At 35.0% G+C, this 25,686-nt stretch overlaps 1 protein-coding gene across 1 annotated transcript in view; it reads left to right on the top strand.

Moving 5' to 3' along the window:
* Positions 1–25,686, top strand: part of LRP1B (LDL receptor related protein 1B) — a 1,140,323-nt gene that overhangs the window by 1,089,784 nt on the left and 24,853 nt on the right. Inside the window, exons 84-86 of the mRNA XM_063429375.1 lie at positions 11,086–11,247; positions 12,513–12,687; positions 22,354–22,458. Of these exons, the coding sequence (XP_063285445.1) occupies positions 11,086–11,247; positions 12,513–12,687; positions 22,354–22,458 (442 nt within the window). The remainder of the gene's footprint in view (positions 1–11,085; positions 11,248–12,512; positions 12,688–22,353; positions 22,459–25,686) is intronic.

Raw genomic sequence — 25,686 nt, 5'->3', positions numbered from 1 at the left:
GCAAAACTATATAACCCTCAAGATATTAACAATGAGATGGTGAAATTCTACCACAAACTGTATAATTTAAAGCAGGATGACACAACCCACCAACCTATGAACACCGGAATCAAACATTTTCTAGACCTCACACGACTGCCATCACTAACTCCGGTACAAGTAGAACAACTACAATCACCCGTAACGACCCAAGAGATACTGAAAACTATCGCATCCTTGCCGTCTGGCAAATACCCGGGACCAGACGGTTTAACAAATTATTACTATAAAACATTTGCCACCATTTTGGCCCCGCACCTGACATCAGTATACAACCACATTATCACTACAGGCAACATGCCGAGGGAAATGCTTATGGCACATGTGGCCACGCTCCCTAAACCAGGGAAACCACCAAACAAATGTCAGAATCTACGCCCAATCTCGCTCCTTAATACGGACCCAAAAATATTAGCTAAAATTTTCGCCAACAGACTGTCACCAATAATTCCTACCCTAATACATGCAGACCAGGTGGGATTTGTGAGCGGCCGCCAGGGGGATGAGGAAGGTGCTGGATTTATTGGGTGGACTGCGGGGAGGAGGAGTGCCGAGTGTGCTAGTGTCTTCGACCGTCTTCACTGGCCCTTCCTCCGCGCGGTCCTTGGGAGATTCGGATTCCCCCCACAGTTCAAGGCACTGGTGGAAGCGCTGCACTCATGCCCTTCGGCACAAGTGGTAAATGGGGGCTTCTCATCTAGCAACTTCGACATCTCAAACGGCTATAGGCAGGGCTGCCCCCTATCCCCGATACTGTACATACTCGCCCTAGAACAACTCACACACCTGATTAGAAATGACCCCAAGATACAGGGAATTAGAGTAAAGAACGAAGAATATAAAATCACACTGTTTGCGGATGACATCCTCCTCATGCTACAAAATCCACACACCTCACTAACGACGTTACACAACCTGATACAACAATAGCGGAAGACAGGATAGTGAAGGTGTTAGGACTTGAAATGGAATTTCAGGTACTAGTGTGAAAGGTACATATATGTAGCAAGCATAATAATTTATATGCATATATTAATGTATTTCATAGAATCATAGAGTAGTGCTGACATTGTAAAACTTGTGTAGTCAAAAGTAAAAAAAAAAAAAAGCTTTCACTTTTCACTGTTATATGGATTCATGCCACAAGTAATTATGTGACTCGAAAGATATAAGAGTTCCTGAATTCCATTCTAGTTCTGGGCAAGTGTGTGACTTTAAGGCATGAAATTGCCTGTCACCAGTAGTTCTAACAGAGCAATTGGTTTCTATTACATTTTTACAGTTAGTTGAAAGGCTGGTGACCCAGATATTGAAAATATGCATAAGATGAAAATTGATCATCAGAATTTAGACTGAAAACATTTTTCCTGTGTTAACATAATTGTTCAAAGGTCACGGTATGTTATGAAGCGCTTATGCATACCCTTAGAAAATATTAGTTATAGAATCTCATAATGTTGAGTGTGTATTTTTAGGGTGAGTACACAGATGAGAAATGGCCATGGTATTAAATGAAGCCTTTCAAAATAAATAAAAAAAAACAATAATTAAGGAAAACAAAGTGAAGAATAAAAAAATAACCTACATAAAGATGGTAAGTGACAAGCGATATTAAGTGCAGAAGATTTATATCTACAAAATATGTGGAGATGATTTATATCTTAAAACATCTTACAGAGTGGTGACATTTATTTTCTTATGATAATAATGAAAAATAGTTATATAGATATCAATAGAAATTCTGGAAAATGTGCATTAGTTAATGAATAAAGGTAAACAAAAAAATACATATATTGCAAAAAAGAAAATGTCAGCAATGTTAACCTACATTTTCACATTTGGTTCAATAACAATTCACTATATAACAAAACTTTTAAAATAGGGATGTCCTTAGGAGAGTTTTGTAATGTATTGATTTTTAGCATCACTTATATTCTATATTGTTTTGGATTTGTTTTGTTTATATTGTTTTGGAATTGTTTTGCATTTGGATTATTGGGTTGCTTGGTGATCCAGGAATATAATATGTTTTTTTTTTATACATCCCTTTTAAGAGTGGCACTAATGTGCCATGATAATAGAATTAATTGTATGCCTTGATGATCCATCAGATAAAGACAAGCATGTAGTCATGTCTAATGTGGCCATATCTTTGAGCAGAATGGTGGGAAGTGGGTTGCTAAACCCAGTAAATCTAGTCAAGTTTCCAAATACACTCTAATATGCATTTCTTAACAGTTGTGCTGCTGTTACAACCACAATTCTTCCAAAATACATATTAGGGTGACAGGGCAACCATAAAAACACAACTTTCTGTTTTACAAGATTTGTCCCAGATCTCATGGCACTAGTCAAAGAAAGGTGTGAAACACACATACCTTTAACTATAAATGCACACATACAGAGATCAAGGTCCCCTTGCTGGGAAAATGGGAGGACAGATGAACACCTGTTTTATGGAGAACGACGTGAAGGGAGTCCATACATTTTACTTTATAGATTATGAAAATTGTTTGAATTTGCTTGTAAATTAAAAACAAAGTACTACAAAATACATGATAGATTCCCAGCTGTAGAACTCTATCCCATTATTAGGATATACAATTTTTTTTCACAATTAGATCAGTCCATTGGTGACATGTGCTATACCAAAATAGGCATGGAAATTATTTAATCCCATAACACCACCAGGCATGCCTTTTCGCCCCACCCCCATCACACATATACTTATCTGCTGCCATAATCTGAGTCAGGGGGGCTGCCTGACAGCCCAGGCAGTCCTTCTGCAGCACATCTGTCCCCTCAGGCCTCCGGAGGTCATGTGATCGAGCCACAATAGCTGGCCATGCTGTGCCTGCAGTGGGACTGCCTGGGCTATCAGGCAGTCCCCCTAATGGCAATAAACATAGTTTGTGTGTGCCAAAAATATATATTTAACCATATATATATATATATATATATATATATATATATATGTGACAAACACTCTTTTCTACGGACATTTGCCACGAACTTCTGTAGGAGTGTGCAAACTGGCCTCCTGCCCACCTACTATGGTTTAGGCCTGATGCCCTGTTCTGGAGTTATTCTGCCCAGCCGCTATTAGCATCTCTCCCTCAGTGCCCCTGGTTCTGCACTTTCCCATCATTTGAATGGAACCGAAAGCTAGCTCCCTCCACCGTTCGCATGAACAATCCCACGAATGGTCCTCAGCGATACTTAGCCGCAACCACTATGGAACTAATTTTGGCATTAAGACTTTGTGGTTCCTGGTCAACTCTGCGGTACTTAGCTGTGAATGTTATGGAACTGTTTTCGGCATGAGGTGACCTTGTACTCACGAGACTTTGCTGAACAGCTAATAGTATTATGACATTCACAGTTAAAATGCCGCACAGAACTAAGAAAATAACTAAATATCTTAATTGCTCACACTTTTTCAGTTTTTATTCCCAAAAAAATATGTTTCATATCTAAATATTTGATGTGAAATGGAAGCCCTGTTTCTCCTGAACAAAATGATATATAATAAGTGTGGGTGCACTTAATATGAAAGAGGTAAATTATGGTTGAACAGACATATAGTCAAATTCCAGATTTTGTTTTGATCAGAACCTGTACGACTGCCTCCATACTCAAGGGGTTAATATAATATTCGATTTGCTAAAAGACTATAAACAAAACATACAAATAATAAACACCAAAGGGACACAGTAAAACATCATAAACCCCCAAACAAAAAATGTGCCTTATAAATAAATATACTCTTAAATTAAAAAAAAAAACCTTGAAGCTCACTAAATCTTTCACCATTGTGTTTATTTATTTTGAAATAGAATATTGTTATAAACACAACTAACCTTAGTTCATTTTTTCAGATAAAAAAACACTAATAAGCAATTATATTATTCAACCTCATAAGGACAAATACCAGAATGAATTTAGTGTACTTAGGGAAACTGGAATAAGGCACCTATTATAAGGAGGTGTAAAACGTCTTTCAATTAAATAGACAAAAAGGAGATTTTACACAGTCACAAGCATGCAATATAAGAGCCTTACTACAAATGGTATAAACCTCCTGGAGAAATGTACAGATTCTGTGGCTCTGTATACCCAGTAGTCAGGCATTGATTGTTTTTCCTACTCAAAGTGTTTCTTCAGGTCTCCGGACATCAAAAAGGATCCTGAGTCTAATAAAAAAATTTCCTCATGTAAATATAATATTATTTATTTATTTTTGTTCATTTTTTAAATATTCCCTTATTCCAGCAGAATTCTCCTCTTATTTAGCTTTCGTTTGAATACATTCTGATAGTGTTTTAAACATCAAATTACAATAATGGTACTTGTTTTGATCAAATTTTGTATATATATATATTTCAGCAAAACACCAGCACTCTGGGGCTTCCAATTATAACTTTCCTCAGGTTAACAGACAACATCCCATGTGGAACTGAAACGTTGACTGTTTCGGATTTACTTGAATACAGAAAACTAATTGGAAACCCTGGAGTGCTGGTATTTTGCTGAACAATATTTACTGTGTTACTGAGCACTGGGTAATTATATATATATATCTACCAAGGATTGGAGTGCAAAGCCTAAAGATATATATATATACAGATGAAAGCTTGGCACTCTCCTCCACAAAAAAATATATCTATATGTCAAATGCCTGGGTGCAAATCGCTGGCGTCTAATAAATAAACAAAAAATTAGAAATCAATTGTATTTGTAGAAAGACTGGTGCTTTATTAATTCATTTGTAGTGTACAAAAATCAATCAACGTTTCGACCCTGCTGGGATCCTTGAAAAAGACCTGGCAGGGTCGAAACGTCGATTGATTTTTGTACACTATAAATTAATTAATAAAGCACCAGTTTTTCTACAAATACACGAAGACCTGTGAGTGCATTTTTATTTTTTATTTTTTGTTTTTATATATATATAAAAGGGTGTTGTAGGTGGAATAACCTGAATGAGAACAGCCCAGGTAAGAGGGTGATTGGGGTTTTTATAAATTCAAACTCCTATCAGGTTAAAGATAGATTCAAACTCCTCCCACAAATACTGGTCTATAGCCTTGAAACATATATATATATATATATATATATATATATATACTTTTGCTTGAAAAATATGCTATCTCACAGAGTAGGAGTATGACTATATATTTATAAATGTAATCAATTTTTACACATCTTGGACATATTTACTTAAAAGTTGCTACTCTGAATCATGAATAGGTACTACAAGCAGCGTATTAACCTCTGAGCTATCTCACAGTCTCCAGAGTTATAACATGATTTACTAATTGGGTAATATTTATTTACCGTATTAGTAAATCATGTTATAACTCTGGAAATATATAGATAGCGAACCAACAGAACTTGGATACATCTATTTTTTTTATTTTTAAAGAGTTTAATTGGTTTAATAAATACCACAAGTCATACATTACTGAAAGCTGTAAACTATTGTCAATGCATTCACTGTTATTAAACTGATTAATTTATTAGAGCCTATAAAGATAGTTTGATGTGCAGGAAACCCACCGCATTTTCTAATGTGCACACTAAATCTAAATCTAAAATAATAGAAAGAGCATCATAAAACAACACTATAAAAATGCATCATGAAAAGGATATAAACACAATAAAAGATGGATTTATTTGTATGCCTTGCACCTAATGAAAAGTTGTTAAATGAAAATATGTTAATTAATAAAAGATTGAAAGTGCATCAGAACTAAAGGGATTCAATTTGAAGCTGTCAGATCAAAATCCTATTTAGACTGTAGCTAAAATATATATACAAATTTGGATATATTTCAAATGTATTATTAAAAACATTATGAATTACCCCCTTGTTAAGGCCAAACTGATTACTTTTTTTAATGCCCCTTAGATCAATCCACATTTTTTTTAATACATCATTACAATATTATTTCTTCTTCTTCTTGTTTTTTTTTTCTTCTTTATCTTCGTATTAATATTATTATTTGAGTAATAACCACGGACTACAAAGGAATATGCAGCATAATATAATTTGACGTTTTTGATCACAAACTACATTTTTAATAAATTAGAACGTAGATCAACAGGCAAAGAAAGATATGCAGGGTCAATTGCTAAAATGATAATTCAAGGTGAATTCCAAGTGAATTTAAAATTTATGATCAAAATAGTCAAACTGGGAAAATCCTCTAAATCAGCTGTTTTAGAGGATTTTTCCAGTTTGCTTTTTAGTTAGGCTACTCTGGCCTTACATTTTAAATTCTCTTTGAATACTCTTTAAATGTTACTTTAGTGAATAACCCTAATATTTAGAAGGGAAAGATGCATGTGAAAAACTAGTGAGTTATGGAAAAACTAGTGCTCCAAAATCTATATAGCTGTATTTATTGTATGCCCTTACGAGAGCTGGCTTCACTTTCTTTATGCACTTTTGTTTGTATCTTTGATTTTTTTATCAGAATTATTTATTTTCTTTCAGTTAACCAACCCTTAAAGGTGTCTATATGATAAACTAGTAGGATAATGTAACTACATTTACCACATTGTCTTTTGTAAAAAAAAATATATATATATTTTTTTTTTTTAAAAAACAAGTACTTTTTGATTGAAATTAGTATAACATGCATCTGAAGCAAGAGATGCATAGTTACCATTGTATAAACATACAATAAAACAACAAAAATAATTTTTTTATAGATTGCATCTCAGACTAATTAAAAAAATAAAATTATGCACATTTACACAGGCAGTATGACGGGCCAATCCAATGCTCCCAATATGGCAATGTCATTTTCATCAGTCTCTTTAATGTAATGCTAACAGTGAAATGGTAGAGCCCATCTCCCTCCCTGACTGTAGGAATGATATGACCCTTTGAAACTTCCTTTATTGTATAGCAGCAGGTAGTAAGCAGACATTTTCATCTCACTGGTAGGCATAAGATTAGTGACCAGTGGCATCTGGCAGAAAAATATGTTCCTCTACAGGTTAACAATAAATCCTAAAGTATAAATGAGGATATGTGAACCCTGATGGACTAAACACCTCCTGACTTAGTCACTATTTTTAAATATTTATCCACGGATAAATCTGACTGCCATTCTGGGGTCAAGAAGGAATTTTTTTCCCAGCTTGTTGCAAAATTGGAAGCGCTTCAAACTGATTTTTTTTGCCTTCTTTTGGATCAACAGCAAAAAACAAATGTGAGGAAGGCTGAACTTGATGGACGCAAGTCTCTTTTCAGCTATGTAACTATGTAACTATGTAAGATAATGTAGAATATCTCCTTTATAGTAATCTAGGGTCTTATTGACCCCCACAGGATTTTTATTTATTTATTTTTATTTCTTTAAGTTGTTTTTTTTTTTGTATTTTTTATTTTGAAAATATCAACATGTACATTTATACGGTATATGCAGTTATGATATCAGCACAGTTATGCAGTATATTCAGTATTACAATAAATTCGTAACATGGCTACGCAACAACTTTGTAGTAACATCTTACTAGCGCTATAATATGGCTATCACAGTGATTTGTGTAGTGCTGCCGTCTATATGGATGTTTAACATATTTAACACCTCTATAACACATTCTTGACAATGCGATATGTTTGAGCATGCAACATGGTTAGCGACCCCACATATGCATATTAGTGCCTATTATGTACCTATGCAGTATCCACAGTGAGGGCCTGCGTTAGAAATGCCAAGTGTAGTCAACGTGTACCTTTATGCTATATATACACGAGTATGCCATTACATAGTTAGGTCATATAATCAGTAGTGTAGTCTCTTTTGCAATGCAGGATTGTAGTTATACCCTATATTTGGTAGTGCACCCTCTCTCCGTATATGAATATAGAAACTTAATAATATAGTTATGCAGTACACGTAGCGGTATAAGATATATAGTAATCCGCCCTTATGATTATGCAGCATCTCTGGTAACACAGTATTTCTGACTATGCAACATCATATTTAATGCAACAACTCTAGTAATGCGACAGCTCCGGAAATGCAACAACGCTTGCAACTTAACAGCTCTAGTAGTGCAACCTCTCTGGTTCTGCAGCACCTCTGGTTTGCAACGTCTCTGGGTCTGCCACATTTCAGGTACTGCATCATCACAGTTATTGCAGGTACTGCAGCATCCTTGGTGCCGCAGCATCTTTGGTTCTGCAACATCTTCATAATGTAACCTCTCTAACTATGCGACAGCTCCAGCATTGTAATATCCTTAGCAACGTTATATTTAGTACAGCGCTATGATGTTGGTGCCGTAATACATTGGCCTAAGATATTGAGTATCGCAGTACATGTAGCGATGCATCGCATGCAGTTATGCAGCCCATTCATTCGTGTCACCAAGTAGTAATGCCATGTAGTTAAGTGGGCGGTTGGGTCTCTACGGGGTTATCCATGTAGGCGCCTGCTAGAGAGGTGCTGGGGCTTCAGGTGCTTGTCCTGTTTGTCACTGTTTCGAAGTGCATGGTCGGTGGCCGGTTTTTGTAGGTCAACAGATTAAGTCAGGTTACCAAAGGAATTTCCTATGAGTGATGGTGTTCTTTCGGTCCTGCTTGTCGGACAGTCTTGTTTCTGCGGCTCTGTGTGCAGGAGTCAGCCTCTTTATCTGGAAGTTGGGTGGTTTGCTCTGTGTGTGGTCAGTCCCACTGGGACTATCCGGGCTTTCGGGACTCTTGTTAGTCGTGGTGATGTCCCATGCCGAGGGCAGACCCACCTTTTGCAGGAAGGGCTCCGGGTCATCTTCCGATGCCAAGACCACACTCTCTCCCTCTATTTCCGTTAGGAGTGTACCCTCCACTACCCAGCGGTATCTTATTCCCGAGTCTCGCAACCTTTTGGCTATAGGCGCCAGCTTTTTTTTTCCGTGAGGACAGTGAATGGTATGTCAGGAAATATAGCCACTGTGTGGCCTCCATTAGTGATTACCCCCATTTCACGGGAATGTGCCATTATAGCTGATCTTATAGTGATATCCAGGGTCACCATAATGATGTCCCGGGGTGCTCCACTAGGGGCTGCCGCAGATTTCCGCAACCGGAATGCTGAGGAGAACCGCTGCTTGTCCTCACCTCCCTTCACTCCCATGTGCACTATCAGCTTGTGGGCATAGGGCAGGAGCTGCTCATCGGTTATCGACTCGGGGACCCCTCGGAGACGGAGATTTTTTCATCGGTGCCTTGCCTCAATTGTGGTCACCGATCGTCTCAGTTGCTGCACTTGTGAGGTGAGTTTGTCCAGTTGGGTGTCCCTGGCCATTTGTTTATTTTCTTTGGCCATCTCACAGCTTTCCAGTGCCTGGACTCTTTGGTTCAGCTCCCCTACCCCAGCCTGGACTTGCTTGAGTTCTGCTCCCCATATTTTCCTCATTTCTGCGAGGAGTCTGTTAATGTCCCCTTTCGTGGAGGGTGTCTCGTCTTCCTCCATGTCAGAGAGGCCGGGTGGTGTTCCGGACTGTGGGGAGGGTGTGGGGTCCTCTTCGTCCTGCGAGGCCTCAGATTCCGCCTGTGTGCGGCGTGAGTCCGGCGCCATCTTTACGGCCTGTGAGTCTGTCGGCCGTTCAAATGAGGTTCTGATATCTGGCTGGTGGGAACCCGCCGACCCTTGAGCCTTCCTATTTCTTCGCCCCATATCTCTATAGGGGGGGATGTCTTCGTTTTGAGGTGAAATCTCTGCTTTTGTGGCTGTTAATAGATATATTTTCTCAGGCCTGAGCGGAGCTCTGCAGTGAGACGTCCGCTCGGTATCGCTGGTAGCCACCCTTTAAGTTGTTTTAATGAGATGCTTAGCAAAGGGGCCCAGATATGCAACATTTGGTCCAACTGTCAGCTGTCTGGTGTTGTTTGGTCTGTCTGAAATCTGGACAAAATCCAGACCCATTGTATTGCATTACCTGTACCTCGCGATACCATGTCATCAAGAAAGTGATGTCTGTTCTGTGTTCTGATGCACATCCACTCATCTCTGCCTCATTATAACATCAGATAAGACATGGAAACCCCTGTGGCCCCATGTTTAATGATGTTGACACATCACTTGTGATATCATGGAACTCTGTAACCAATCACAACTCAGTACAGAGTACATATACTTCCTGGTTGTCCCTTTGTTCCCTGCCCTGTTGTGGTTTCTGTTTACATCAGAGTTAGTCATATATTATTTATTATTCTATTTTCTGATCTTGACTTGTCTGACCTTTCTTGATCTCTTTAACAATGACCTTGGCTTGCTTCTCATTTCTATGTACCTCTGTAATGCCTGACCTCAGCTCGTTAATGTTTATTCTGTGCCTGCTTGCAGATTTTCTGACTATAATCTCAGTGCCAGCCCAACAACTCTAAGGACCAATATGCACACCTTCCTTGCATATACCTAAGTTTGTTTGTTTGGGTCAGGACAATCCTGACATATTTGGGGTCTGGATAACAAAATCTGGACATTGTTAAATGGCACGAACAGTGTCCAGATTTTGTAGTCTGAACAGCCCTGTACACAGCTGGATAGTTTTTCCACATGCAGTAGGTGCCAACCCTGTAAATGTCATTTTGTAATATTTCATTTTGCAAAATAGATGAAAGTAAAAATATTCTCTGGAAGTTAAGTGGGTAACGGTGGTACTTTATCTTATCATTCATTATTTTCATCCTATAGATGTAAAGAAACGTTGTTTAGAATTTAAATTTGAACTGAAATTATACAATACAATATTGTAGTTGTATTGTAATAGAGATCACAGCAAAAAAAAAAAAAACATTTTATCATAATATATGTATCAAAATTGTATGGGTTCCCATAAAAACATCAAGATAAACCAAACCTGCTGATACATTTGAATTTTAAATGAAATCATTATTTGGCATTGTATGAAAGATATGCAATTCTATTGCTATTGCTATATTGCTAATACTCAAGTGTCTGAAATCTATTAGGCTAAAGCCCTAAATTACTATTAAGTTTTACTGAAATATTAGTTTGTATAATGAGCTCTTTTATCTTCATACAGGCAAACCAACATGTAGCTGTGCAGTTGGTTACACTGGACCCAATTGTGGACGCAAAGTATGTGAAAATTTCTGTCAGAATGGTGGCACATGTAGTGTATCTGTTGGCAATCAACCTTCATGTCATTGCCTTACAGAATATACAGGAGACAGATGCCAATACCGTAAGTACTTTTATGGCCATTACTGACAATCAATATAGTATCTACTTCTTAATAGGCTTTACTTTAAATTTTCAGCATCCAAGATGTTAACCTTCTGTTATAAATACATGTGTATATGTCATGTTATGGGCAACTTTATAACTGGAACAAAACGTAAATACTCCGATTTAGATGGAGGGACAAAAGAGATTTTTTAGTTTTTTAGTTGTAATAATTTAGTTGTAATATTTTATTTTGTTAAACAAAACCTAACCTACAAATGCAGCTATCACATGTAGTCACACTAGTGTGCCAATTTAATCTTGTTTTAGTCAAAACCTATGTGTGAATTTGGGGAAAAGGGCGTTAAAACATATATATATATATTCTATAGCACATTTTACAACTTAAACTACTACTAAACGAGTAGTTGGGAATCATTTTATTTAGAGGTGTATTTATGCTTTGATGAGAGAAAAAATTATGAAGAGAGTGCTTGGATACATGATAATATGTATAATTGGTTCAATTAAAGGGGTAAAACGGTTCTTTAACTCATGTTTCATAAATTATTTAGTGAATTCTTGAGACTTGAAATAAACAGTAAGCAATGCTTTGATTCATTAACAATGATGTAATTACCCCCTGTCGTACCTTATCACACTGACAATAAGCGATCCTAAACTTGGCACTACCAAAAGTTGAGTAAATGTATCAATTTAGTGTTTGTGCTTTGCTTTAGCAAAAGTGTTATGAATCATTCCATCTGACTTTTAATACTGAGTTGATTACAGCCAGTCAGTAAAAATACAGCGACAACTGGTGACTCATGCATTGACTTTGACTATAAATACACACTTTTACAAAATCACACATAGCAAAATAAAAAAAAATGCGTAGGCCACTGAGACATTTTTAAATATATCAAAACTAGGATATGTCAATTAGATAGAAAACCATAAGTAGTGTGAACTCTATTATAACAGTAGGTAATAAATTATAAAGAAAAGGTATTATATTATTTAAAAGCCTTTGTTGTAGATTACAGTTTTAGTTTATTTTTTATTCAATATTGTTCATAAAAATGGACAGAGAGCTAGTGCATTTAAGTCTGAGAGGAATAAATAATTATCTACAACTTGTATAACTAGTAAGCTGCAAACTATTAGGCAGTGGTTTCCCCAGGTATTCTATTAATTGTTCTCTTCAAAATGAAATTACTGTAAAAATAATGTGTCAAGTGAAAACCACTGAAAATAATGCCTGTATCTGTGTTTGCTATCTAGATGTGTGTCACCACTACTGTGTAAACTCAGAGTCTTGCACTATTGCCAGTGATGGAAGTGTTGAATGTGTGTGTCCTGTTAGATACGAAGGGTCAAAATGTGAAGTGGACAAATGCCTAAGATGTCGTGGTGGTCAATGCATCGTCAATAAGAACAATTATGATATTGCATGCAAGTAAGTGTACATTTAGTTCTGATGTAAATATAAAGTTAACCAAGGAATTGTGGACTCAATGACATGAAATCACGGTAATTAATTCTAAGAGAATATTGCACAATAATGTTACATTAAGACACATGCGGTTCACCTGTTTTGGGCATTTAAATTAAATATGTTTACAGTTAAGTGTAGATTGTGATTAAAAGTATATTAGTATATTAATATTCCATGTTAAAATAAGAATAGCTCAACCGCGTTTTGCATAGGTGAATACAATTGGTGCAGTTTATATGGTATAAACTGGATGCAAACCTAAGTGGATACTCCCTTCGTTATCAAAAACAAATGTCTAATAACAAACTAGGATGCACATCCAAACTACTGCAAATATAATTGTAACTTTATATACAAAACACAATGACAATCAAACATATAAAAGACAAACAAAAAGTGATAGAAAAAATTGCATACATTCAATAGCCTACCAGAGCAGGACACAAGCCTAGTCAATGTTTCGGCATGTACAAAGGTGCCTTTCTCAAGGGATACCTCAGGTTTTGTAAATAAAGTTACAATTATATTTGCAGTAGTTTGGTGTGCATCCTAATTTGTTAATAAAATAAAATTAGCTCCCATAGATCTTGTGATACTTTCATGTAGTGGTATGCATGCAGTATATGGCAGCATGCATTTACCAAATTCTCATCATTTTCACTTGAAGAAAGTGTTATAGTAGCCTTGAAAGATTTAAAAGTAGATGTGTATGTTAACTTGCTAATTCTAGGAAGGATGGGATGCAAAATTAAGCATTTTACTGGAATAAGAAACAAACAGGGATTACACACAAAAAAGCAAAGGACTAAAATAATTGTAGGGGCCATAGAGAGTGTCTGGTACCATAGAGCAGTGTTCCCTAACACAGTCCTCAGGGACCACCAACAGTCCAGGTTTTGTCAGCATCTCCATTGGAATAAAACAAGGACATACATAAATCCTGGAGTGTTGGTGGTCCCTGAGGACTGGGTTGGGGAACACTGCCATAGAGAATGCAGACAACTGAGATAAAAAGACCATTCTATTCAAGGAAACAGCTGTAGAGTAGAATGGTATTTAACCATATTTTAGCAACATCACTATTAAATAGTGTAGAAGTCATATCAGCTTAACTGAACATACTACAAATGCTCTGCAACTGCATAAAACTGTATGGCAAAGAGAAAAGGTAAATATGTAAAATGCAGTTGTCCCTAGTTATTATGCAGATTATAGAAAATATATGCTAAGAATGAATACAAAGTATTAATATGAAACATTCTAACCTTTGAAGTTCCCAATTCCCCAGATCATGCCGCTTAATTCCAATAGTTCTGCCCAGACTCGGAAATAGGTTATATCTACCACATAATCCCAGCCTTCCAATTGTTTGAAAGCAAACTGAAACTATCCCAATAAGTTCCACAGTCTCAGCCAATCAATGTCACAGACATTTCGACAAAATTAACATATTGCTAATGTGTAAGTGTAATTTACATCTTAGCTGTGCAGTAAGCAAGAGGCAGCACTGCAAAACGTGTAGGATCCCTGGTTTATATTAAACTACTTAAAAATACTTTGTCACAGAGCCAGAGGATGACATCAGTAAAATGATAGCACTATACCCGCTATATAGGGCTGTTATAGCTGGGGTGCCAGAGTGCCTCATTCATTTATTTTTCACCACATTTAAGAATGAAAAAACAACAATAAATATAGCTCTAGAAATAAAGATTTATTGTTAACTATAGTTACTGTTCTCTTCTATGAATACTACAAAATCCAATGAGACAGAGAATCACATGCAGTGCTTAAAAAAAAAAAAAATATATATATATATATATATATATATATATATTTTAATTCTTACTGCTTCAGTAGATTTTGCCAAGATGAACAGAGTTTGAATTAGATAGAGCTTTAAAATACATGCTTGTTTTATCCTCTAGCGTAAGTCAATTCTAATGCACTTTGTAGATGTACTTTGTATGGTGGATGTGTGATATATATATATTGTATATTCACATCTTGTTTAGCTTTTTGGCCTTAAGCTGCCAAAAATAAAAAAGTTAAAATAAAATCAGATATTTTGCATTTGAATATAGGACTCCTCAGAAGCTGTGTTTCAGTTTCTGAAACTGTCCATGCTAATTAAAATTAAACAACAAAAAAATCACCACTTCTGACATTCAGGTGGCTTAAGGAGAAATTACACTCAGATATTTTTTTTAAATTAACTTTTTAATGTGTAATTGTTTAGCAGATTTAATATATTTTCCAATGCTTATCACTATGGGATCATATCAAACAGACAACATGAAATAGATTTTTTTTACTAACATTTTTTTAATTTTAAAGTTCTTTCAAAAGCTTATGTTTCCCATACATGTCTTATAAGTTGCTGTTGTTTGGATGGATTAGTGAAAGGTTTCATAAATTTCAAAAATGCCTGTTTTTTTTTATTTGCATGGCATTTTATATCTATAAAAAACAAAAACAAAAAAAACTCAAAACTGTAATATTAATTGAATTTTGGAATTACTTTTTTTCCATTAGTTACAATTAACAAATATTTGGCAATAAAACATGTTGATTTTCATAAACAGACTTCTACTCTTAGACCTCTCCTCCTAGGCATGCTATAAATTGGGCCAGTTAAGCTAATGTATGCTCATATAGTAGACTTGAGAACGTTGAGAAAATTCACTTCACCCAAACCATTTTTTTCCAAAAATAAAAGATGTGTTTTAGGACAGCTAAACTTTGACTTGGTACGTCGGTTCGGTTCATCATCATTTTGTTACAGAAACACTGATTCAGGAAACAAATTAGACAAATTAAAAGGGCATACAAAATGGGCCAATCACTGCACTGCAAAATATATTCATAATGCAAATATTAAGCATATATTTTGCTGTACATTGATAGGCATATTTACCCGCTATTTGGTTCACAGATTAAGTGTGAAAAGGTAACCAATAAAGAGAAAACGGGGAGGAGTTGTAAAAAATAACTCTATATTTACATATTTATATATTATTTATTTATAAGTGAGTGTTCCCCAGTAATCAATCATCTTTTTTCATCACTTTTTTTGGTGTCACGGGCAGAATTCCAAATTATGTATCAAATCGAACATGGTCGGCAACTGCGTGTTTTGGTTGGTTTGTGATTCAGCTACATTTCAGCTCGGAGTTCTGGAGTTCCGCTGACCACCAACTGGCCCACATTTGGACAAACTGCGATTCAGATTATCCACGTGTATCATATACGTTAATTTGCATACCTGTATATTAAACCATCAGGAGGTAGTGCATTTGAAGCAGGTGTATGAATATCTATGGATATAAATCCAGGAAACCTTTTTATTGCCATTTTTATCCCTTAAACATATGTTCTGCTTCGCAAATTTTATCCATGCTGGTGAGATAGCTCTGTAATTAGTGCTCCAAGTTGCTGTATATGAGTGATATCCTTTTTACTTCCAGTTATGCTAAAACAGCATTTAACCCTCCTAATAGTATGGTTATCTTTTAGATAAGCATAAAACACCATGACATCCTTAAAACCCCTTAAGGACACATGACATGTGTGACATGTCATGATTCCCTTTTATTCCAGAAGTTTGGTCCTTAAGGGGTTAAAAAGCAATCTACTATTCCTGATTAAAGTAATTTATAATGTTATTATTCTTTAGAAAATAGTTATTCCCAATGATTCTACTCTTTCGGTAAAATGATGTCAGACAAAGTGGTATGCATATTTTGACAGCATTTGAAGAAGTATCTATACATGAGTTTTATACCCAGCAATACAAATTGCACCTGGGAAGTATTTTCCAATTAAGTCAGTGGGCATTCAGTGACCACCTGCCCCGCCTTTCCTGACTTTAAAAGGTGAGATTTCTCACCTTACTTCCAACGCCGTGCAGGTCTTCTAGCGGCTGGCCATATGCCTGCTGCACCCCCTTTTGCTGTGATCATCAAATTTGATGATCTCAGCCAATCAAATGCTTTCTCATAGGAAAGTATTTGGAGGCTATTGAGCATGCTCAGCAAAACGCTGCGCTAAGTCAATAAAGTTAACAGGTTGTAGCATTTCTGTATAAATTAAATACAATATGTATAAATGTGATTTTCAATAATAGCAGCTAGACATTAATGTGACACTTTTCCAACATCACCAGCAAATAGGATAAACAAAAATAAAAAATGTAGCGCTTATATAGTGTATAAATAATCACCTTTTAGTTAATACTTTAGATGATTCTTCTAAAACCTCATAGGTATCTATAAAAGATAATTAAATATAGTGTAGATGGTACAGAACTACAGTATATTAATAAAAGTTATGTTAAAACTCACAAACAGAGAGTTATAAACCTAGCTCTGGTGTAGATAACCTCCGGGTCCGTACAGGCAACCCACCCCTATACGAAATCTGTATCTTGTCCTGGAGGGAAATATATAAGGCAAGAGATAGGGTAGCAAAGTATGTAGTACTTAAAGAGGTCGCAGTGACAAATGGGTACTTACATACGTGGAGCCCCAGTGCCTCTATAATTGAGCGTTGTGCAGTTTGGGACTGCACTCCCTTTATGTAAAACAATGAAAATCGGGAACCAGGATGTAAAAATATTTAACAATTAATTTATTAACAAGAATACAAATAAGAAATGGCACAATGTCCAAATAGTACCGGGACGCGTTTCACTACTCCAATGTAGCTTCCTCAACCAGATCCTCAGCCAATCAGCATCTCCTCATAGAGATGCATTGAATCAATGCATCTCTATGGGGAACTTTCATCATCTTCATGCAGAGCGGGGAGATGCTGAATGTCAGCCTAGAAAGCCCTTTCTCTGAAAATTATAACTTTTCTCTGAAAAGGCAGTGTTGACATTAAAATGTTGTAGACACCAGAACAACTACATTAAACAGTAGTTGGTCTGGTGACTTTAGTGTCAATTTAAGGCAATTGCATTAAAGGAAAAAAATCATAAGAAACAGTAATTTGCATAACCAATCACTAACGGATTCAGTTAGCATGTGTAAGCAAATATTTCAGTGTACAGAAACTGCAGATTAAAATAGAAATCTAAAAATGCTACATATTGATTTTCTTACTTAACTTAATTGACATGTAATATTAGTTGATAATTGCCAGGCATCATTTTTATTTATTTTTCTTCTCTTTTCACCAATTTCTATACATATTTTACATATACAGTTCATGCTGTTTCCATGGTTTCGCATTCCATGTCTGCGTATGTTAGGATTCCAACCAAACATTAATTATCCATTAAAAGGTCTATGTTATGAGCTACATATACATCGGTGATGTTTTCCTCCAGAAATTAGCCATGTTTGACATAACATAATTATTATCAAGATCACATTTCCAACTAAATATATCTTTATTTTAACCAGTTAGTTCATTCACGATAAGAATTTAACCCCTTCAATACCAAGCACGTTTTGTTTGAAAAAGTATAGCATAACATTTATTTGAAACAAGAGTGGCATATTTGGCACATAATCATATGCGAAAACAGAAATTTTGTGCATAGATTGCTTTTTTGAGACAAACTTAAAAATAGAATTATGTAAAAGTAAACTATTTTTTTTTTTCATTTATTCATTCGCCCTTTACAGAAATGTTGGGGGGAATGAAAAATATTTACACAGTGTATAGCTTTGTTTATCTTGTGTTCTTTCACATAGGAGAGAAATATTAGTATAAAAGCAATGTAATTTGTAAAATGAATGTAAACATTAAAGCATAATGAACATATACATGAAATAATATATTTCCAAAATAAACATATTTAAAATATCTGGAAAACTAACAGTAAAATGTGAGATCTAGATTACTTCTCCCTGACTATAGGGAAGTTATAGCCCATTGATACTTACATTACGGTTTAGAAGGTTAAGGAATCTGTCATTTTCAGTACATTGTCAGACATAAAATACGTTACTAGTGGCTTCAAGAAATGTGTTCATCTAGTAATTTTTAATGGAGTTTTGCAAAGTAAATTAAAGTAAAAATATTTGTTTATGTTTCTGGGAGTCCAGAGGAATCCACATACGTTTTTCTGGCAGTCGACCAGTCAGTTGTACTATTTATTTATTAAATTTTTAAGTATCACAACCTTGTAAATATGTTCTAAAGCATATCAGAATCAATAAAAAAAAATATTTTAAAATAAGTTTGCTAGCACTGAGCAAAATGAGTCTTTTATGATGGTTTCTATATAATACAGTTATGTGATAACCTGATTTCTTTTTATACAATATTTTTTTTTTACTATTACTATTATTATTAATATTATTGTATATCTTTCCTTTTTATTTTAGTAGAGGAAATTAAAAGAGCTGACTGCAGACCCTCCAATTTAAACCAATCGGCAGGTGTTAAATAGATGTTACTTACTGTTGCCCATGTCACTGGTACTTATTTTAACCATCTCATCTCTTCATCTGAGTTGGCCTTGCTTTAAGCAAATTGTAACAGATCGCCTGCACCCCGACTGGGTACCTCCAGTGCTTGCCGAGGGCTCCAAGCACTCCCCTAGACACCATACCCACCGCACACCCCACAAACCGCTGCAGCTCGGTTGGGGTCTCGCCGTCTTCCACCCACTCTGGACCCAAGACCAGGATACAGCTTCCAGTAGGCAGACCTTTCTTAGAATCCAGAGAGCAGGAACAGGAACAGGAACAAGCTCTTACAAGAGCTTACTCTGGGGAGTATAGCTATTATAGCAATCCCCAGAGTGTAGGTAGTTCTCCAATCCCCAAACATGAGCCAAGACTTCATGAAAGGTAGAAGAGGTCTGTTTAATGCAAGCCAGCACTCACAATTTATACAATTCCTCAGGCCAGACGCACACCCCCTGGACCTGATGAAACACAGGCACACAAACCAATCAGAACAATACAACAATGTCCGACACTCCCACATACAGCACACAAGCCCTCCCTTCTGACTGTGATACAATTAACTAAGACAATGGACTAACTCAATTAAGTCTAAGCAGAAAAAACATACATTTTTACAAACATCAAAAAGTACCCCAAAATACAACATATCCCCTGATAGCCCCGATCTGGGTGAACAACATATCCAGAGATCACCCAGATCAATTCAGGGGTTCAGGAATTTCCTGTAAGTCTTATTTTTGCCCCACAGTGCACATGGTCCCATGCCCAAAACAGTTCCATACACTCGACAGCAAAACACTGCTGGACAATTTAAGATGGTCGTCCCCACATGTTTGAATCTGTTCCAGTTAAAAGTCCAAGGGGCAGAAACAGGGCCTTTAAATTCCAATATGCCCAAATGGTGTTTTTAAAGGGCAATATATCCCTTGGGCCATAGTAACAGGGCAAGAGGCTGGCAAGCAGGCCTCTCCAAATCCCAGTGACGAAGGTGCTTTCGTCACACAAATATTTCAACTTGTTATTTGACTAGGTTTGACAGTTGTCACACTAATTTGAATATATGGTATTTATTTTCTTTTCATTTCCCTTTTCCTTTGCTGCTGCTTGATGCTATAATTTAGTAGATTAAATCTGTTCTGTGCTGCTTTAGGAGTCTCAGAAATCTTGAAATTTGGCCTGTGGACCGGCCTAATTGCGTTGTTTTCCATTGGGGACAAAAAGATCAAACAGTGTCCAGTTCCACATTAGTTTGAAAAACTGGACATGCCAGATAAATTTTAAAGAGAATTTTACAGGATACTAAATGTTAAATATCGTTTCAAAATGGTTCTAAAGGAGGAGTAATTATTTTACGAAATATAATAAAACTTTCCTTAAGTCACATCGTACATTTTTTTTTATTTTGGTTCAGACATTAATAAAAGTTTTACTTTGCATTTATATATTAAAATAATAATGCTGTGGAATGTGTTTTGAATGTTTTTTTTATGTTTTAGTTCCTGAGTATTATTTGTATGCTCACATAGTTGCATATCAGCTAATGATAAACCAGTTAAAAATAGGTAAATGTAATTTATACTAAACTGATAATTGGAGCAGATCATTTGTTGTCATATCAATACAAATTGTACTAACAAGTGAGAAAAAAAAATAAGGAGCCTTTTCACTACACTCTAAAAGTTGTCAAAATTAGTTCAAGATAGCTGATTGACACCAGCCCATATAGCAGTATTCTCTAAATTAAATGAATGGAAAGTATTACTTATTTAAGAGTCATTTAACCCCTTAAGGACACATGACATGTGTGACATGTCATGATTCCCTTTTATTCCACAAGTTTGGTCCTTAAGGGGTTAAACAACCCTCTTGTTTAGACTTCTGCATGCTGGAAAAATGTGTTTTGGCTGAGCCATTTTGTCCAAAAACTATACATTTCATGAGATGGTACTCTGATCAGCCCAAATTCAGATGAATTGCAGTTTGTAACCAAATGAATCTCTAAGTCTATTCTTGATACTCATTGGATCTTTCATATTGGTCTTGAAATTTGACATAGTCAGCTGTCACCCTACTCCCAAACAGCATTTTTAGAGGTAAGAGCTATAATATAAGCTATACTGATACTTACCCCCCATCAAAATGAATCCATTCTCTATCACCACCCTAACCATTAAAAATAAATCCCTGAACTGTAAATGATGTGGCTGTAAAATAAAATGAATGCATACCTAATTCAGTGCATTTTAAATCCAATATCTAGGTGTCTATTGTATATGAAAAAAGGCAAGCTTTAAATTAATAATGAAATAAATCTAAACTTGATGCAAATTTATAAAATTGGTTCATATTGCCAAGAATATAGTTTGGATTTTTGTATACAGTTTTTGGCAGACAAGTATTATTTTTTTTTATCATTATTTTATGGATATTTTTTGCTAGTCATTTGTCTTCAGGTGTGTATAGATATTATGAATTCCCATGGCACTAATATGGGCAGGGTGACTGGGCACTGCATCTCGTATATGTGTAAGAAAACCATTTAAAGGGATATTCTACTTTGAACAATGCAAAATATTCAAACAATGCCCATTTAAAGAGATATTCTACTTCGAACAATGGAAAATATCCAAACAATGCCCAAGGGATGTTACACTTTGAACAATGCAAAATATTCTAATAATGTCCATTTGAAGGGATGTTTTATTTTGAACAAAGCAATAATATTTAATATGTATTCTTTTTGTGATATTTTCCTAAAAACAATATAATTATTTTCATTTGTTATGGTACAGAAGAAGAACAAATAGATTATAAGGTTTCTACATTGATTTTTCTCTCATCTGTTAGCAGTATGGGTTGCTATTGCATGCATACTAAGCAGACAGAAGATGTGAATTGTGATGGTTTGTCTCTCGAGGATCTGTGGTAGATATTTGTACTGCATAAGTAAATGTTAGCATTGCCTTGTTTATCTGAGCTAACAGTTTGCAAATATAATAGCCTTAGAGAAGAAAAAATATGTTTGCTGTCACGCTGTTTAAAAAATTATTGCCAGAGGGCGACCTGTCATATAGATAGTGTTTTCACAGTCAGTTGCTCCTTTATGTGTGATCAGATTAAATATTTACTGGGGAAGTTTAGATCAGCTTTAAAATTTAGGGATCTGGAGAATAATTACATCGTATTTTCTTTCTCATCACAGCTGCACTAATGGAAAAATCGCCTCTAGCTGTCAGTTATGTGATGGCTACTGTTATAATGGGGGCACTTGTCAGTTGGACCCTGAGACAAACATACCTGTCTGTATGTGAGTATTATTTGTGACAATGTATCTCCTGACAACAGCGCTGCTTATTAAAAACTGTGTAACAATTTTATGAGTGTTTGAACTTTTGGTTGTTATTCAGTTTGTTTGAATATTAACATCAATATTTCAGTAACAATAAATGAACACCTGACATGAATAATAATAATAATAATAATAATAATAATAAAATATAATTTCTAAATAGCCTTAATTGTACTAAATAGCTTACACTATCAACATGTTTTCAAATTGAATACAATAGGTAGATAGATAGATAGATAGATAGATAGAGTGATAGAGTGATAGATAGATAGATAGATAGAGTGATAGAGTGATAGATAGATAGATAGATATTTCTGTAAAGAAACAACACAAAAAAAATCAATGAATGTACCTATGCCCAATATACCTGCTAGCAGTATCCTCTGGTATATTCTGCACTTAGTCTTTCATTTTTGCTGCGAATATCCCTTTCTCCCTTTTTTCCATCTCGAGGGTCAGCGTATAGTGGTCTACTCTGGAGAAACTGCAGGCTTCATTAATCTTTGTGAAGCATACCTTAGTGTTTTTCTTAAATTGGATTTGCTTATCAGCATATTTCCTTTTGAATAAGATTTCTTTATATATTGTTATGAGTTAAGTAAAGTTAAATATATACAAATCAGAAAATTCACAAATGTAACAAAAATGCATTTGAATTCTTATTATTGCACTAATGAATTTCACAAAATAACCTATACATATAAAATGTGTATCATGCATTATGAAACATATTCTATTGTTTTTCAGACTTTAGTGTGGCTTCTAAAATGTGAAAAAATTATCTTGAATAGTCTAATGGTCCAATGGTCTAACACGCACAAACACACACACACACACACACACACACACACATACATACATACAGATATGTGTGTGTATGTATGCATATTTAGTTTTATGTAATATAGAAAAATGTAAAAACAACTGAAATTTTTAAAAAATGATACACGAGTTTCAGTTATTATATTTGCTGTTTTTATTTATTTTTTGCCCAAAGATTGAAAGGTAAAATATGTTATCTGAGTATTATTTTTAATATGTTTGTAAGATTACCTTTAAAGAAAGATGAAAAGAAAAGAGGTCAGGAGGCTAATTGCCTTTTTCCCATTTAGTCTTACTCATAGTACGGGCCAACAAGGTGAGAGGATGTTAACCAAGTTACAAATGCACTTATCCCATTAGGTTTATACACATCGACCACTGGCCTTTTGCTCATTCTTGTCAGGATTGTAACAGCAGACCAATAACACAATGACAACAATTATGAGAAGTTGCACAAAAGAATAAGCAAAGACATCTCAAAGTCATCTTGTGTTTCTTCTGATATTCTTTCCTTGAGCTAAAAACAAAGGTCTAGAAAAAAAATCTTAAACTGGTCTTTAATATAAAAACACATGATTTTTTGTATCACTATGATCACATTTAAAGGGACGCCTTCATTTAAACAGTGTGCAACTATGTGTTTGAAACACAAAAAAGAAAATGATATATTGTGTTAGTGAATATGCATATGAATAGAAAAGGAGTCATAAAACCATTAATTGCCTTCATTTGCATTCATCATGTGGCCTATTAAATGGTTACTCCCTAATAACAAATAATATATAAATAAAACAGAGAGCAGATACAGATTTAAAAGCAATAGTAGTATAAAGGAGGGGGTGCTGGAACACCCAATGCATTAGGCTTCATCATCTATAATACACCAGATTGATAATGAGAAATATTACATACCAAACAATCAATCATATAATGATCAACCATCAGTTGCTTAAAATATAAGTTATACCCTTAAGGACACATGACGGAAATATTCTGTCATGATTCCTTTTTATTCCTTAAGTTGTGTCCTTAAGGGGTTAATATCCATAAAAGCCCAAAGAATAAAATATCATAACTTAGCAATTTTAAATACATTGAAAATTGTTCACATAATAAAGCACTTGCAAATATAAAAGAGCAGTATTGAGAGCACTATAAGCATTGCTAGTCTCTTATGGCCCTGGGCTTAAACTGGAATGGTCACTGCATTACATAAAGTCTATAAATTTGCTAACATCAGATCGCAGACTAAAAGTTCATTTAAGCTTCCAGAGTACAAAAATGCTAGATTAAAATTCTTGATTCAACCTATCTGGACTTCATCGGGACACCAAGTGGGTAATTCTGCAGACTTGATGTGATGGGTTAATGTCTGTGCAAGCTTAAATTTGTGATCTACAATGCACTTGATACTGCTCTTTTATACATGCATGTCTTATTATATGCACCATTTTTAGTGAATATTCATGTGTTTTGCTATTATTATTATTTTCTGGTCTACCACATATAATTGTATTATGAAAAAAAAAAAATATATATATATCTAAAATTTCAAGCAATTGATAGTTGTGAGACAGCATATATATGATTGTTGCGGTGATAGGTCCCATTTCACTAAATTAAAAGAAATAATATGTGAAATTGATAATTTCTGATGTCAAGTAGCAGATTCTGACTCAGACATTCAAAGCTCATTGTATGTAATACATTTAAACACACTGAAAAAACTAGACTATTCATTGCAGTTGTATTTTACTGAAATTCTACAGATGCTCTGTGGGGTTTAAAAGTCAGCGCTGTGACCAGAAAGTGAACCCTTGTGATTACTACTGTCAGAATGAGGGAATTTGCACTATAACAGCGTTTAATGAACCGAAATGCAAGTAGGTTTAACCTTCCACTTAACGCTGCACTTTGTTTGACATCTTTTTCATCCACCATTCATTTTGACTTGTCTAAAACCATCTATAGTTGCACACCTCTCACTTTTAAATTTACCATTATGTATGTAATATCTCAATATTTTCTGATTGTTTGTAAAGTGAATTTTAGAAATATTATTTAAATGGATATTCTACTCTAGTTGCCTCCAATATACTTTGGCAGGAATAAAATAGTCCAATTAAATGTAAAATATAATGGAATAATATTTTGATGTCAAACTCAAATTATAGTTTAATAAGTAATTTGGAATAAAAAAAGTTAAACTCATATATATAAATATAACAATGATGTGTATATGCCTCGAACTCACATACACTCTAGTATTCTACTTGAGTTTAGTGATAAGGAATATGAAAATGGTATTGGAAATAGTTATTCAGGTTTATTCACAAAGCTGTGAATTGTCAGAGAGTCAAAGTA

The sequence above is a fragment of the Pelobates fuscus genome, chromosome 8 (assembly GCF_036172605.1).
Source record: "Pelobates fuscus isolate aPelFus1 chromosome 8, aPelFus1.pri, whole genome shotgun sequence".
NCBI classification, from domain to species: Eukaryota; Metazoa; Chordata; class Amphibia; order Anura; family Pelobatidae; genus Pelobates; species Pelobates fuscus.
Note: the sequence above shows the minus strand (reverse complement) of the source record. Positions and strands in the feature narration are given on the sequence as shown.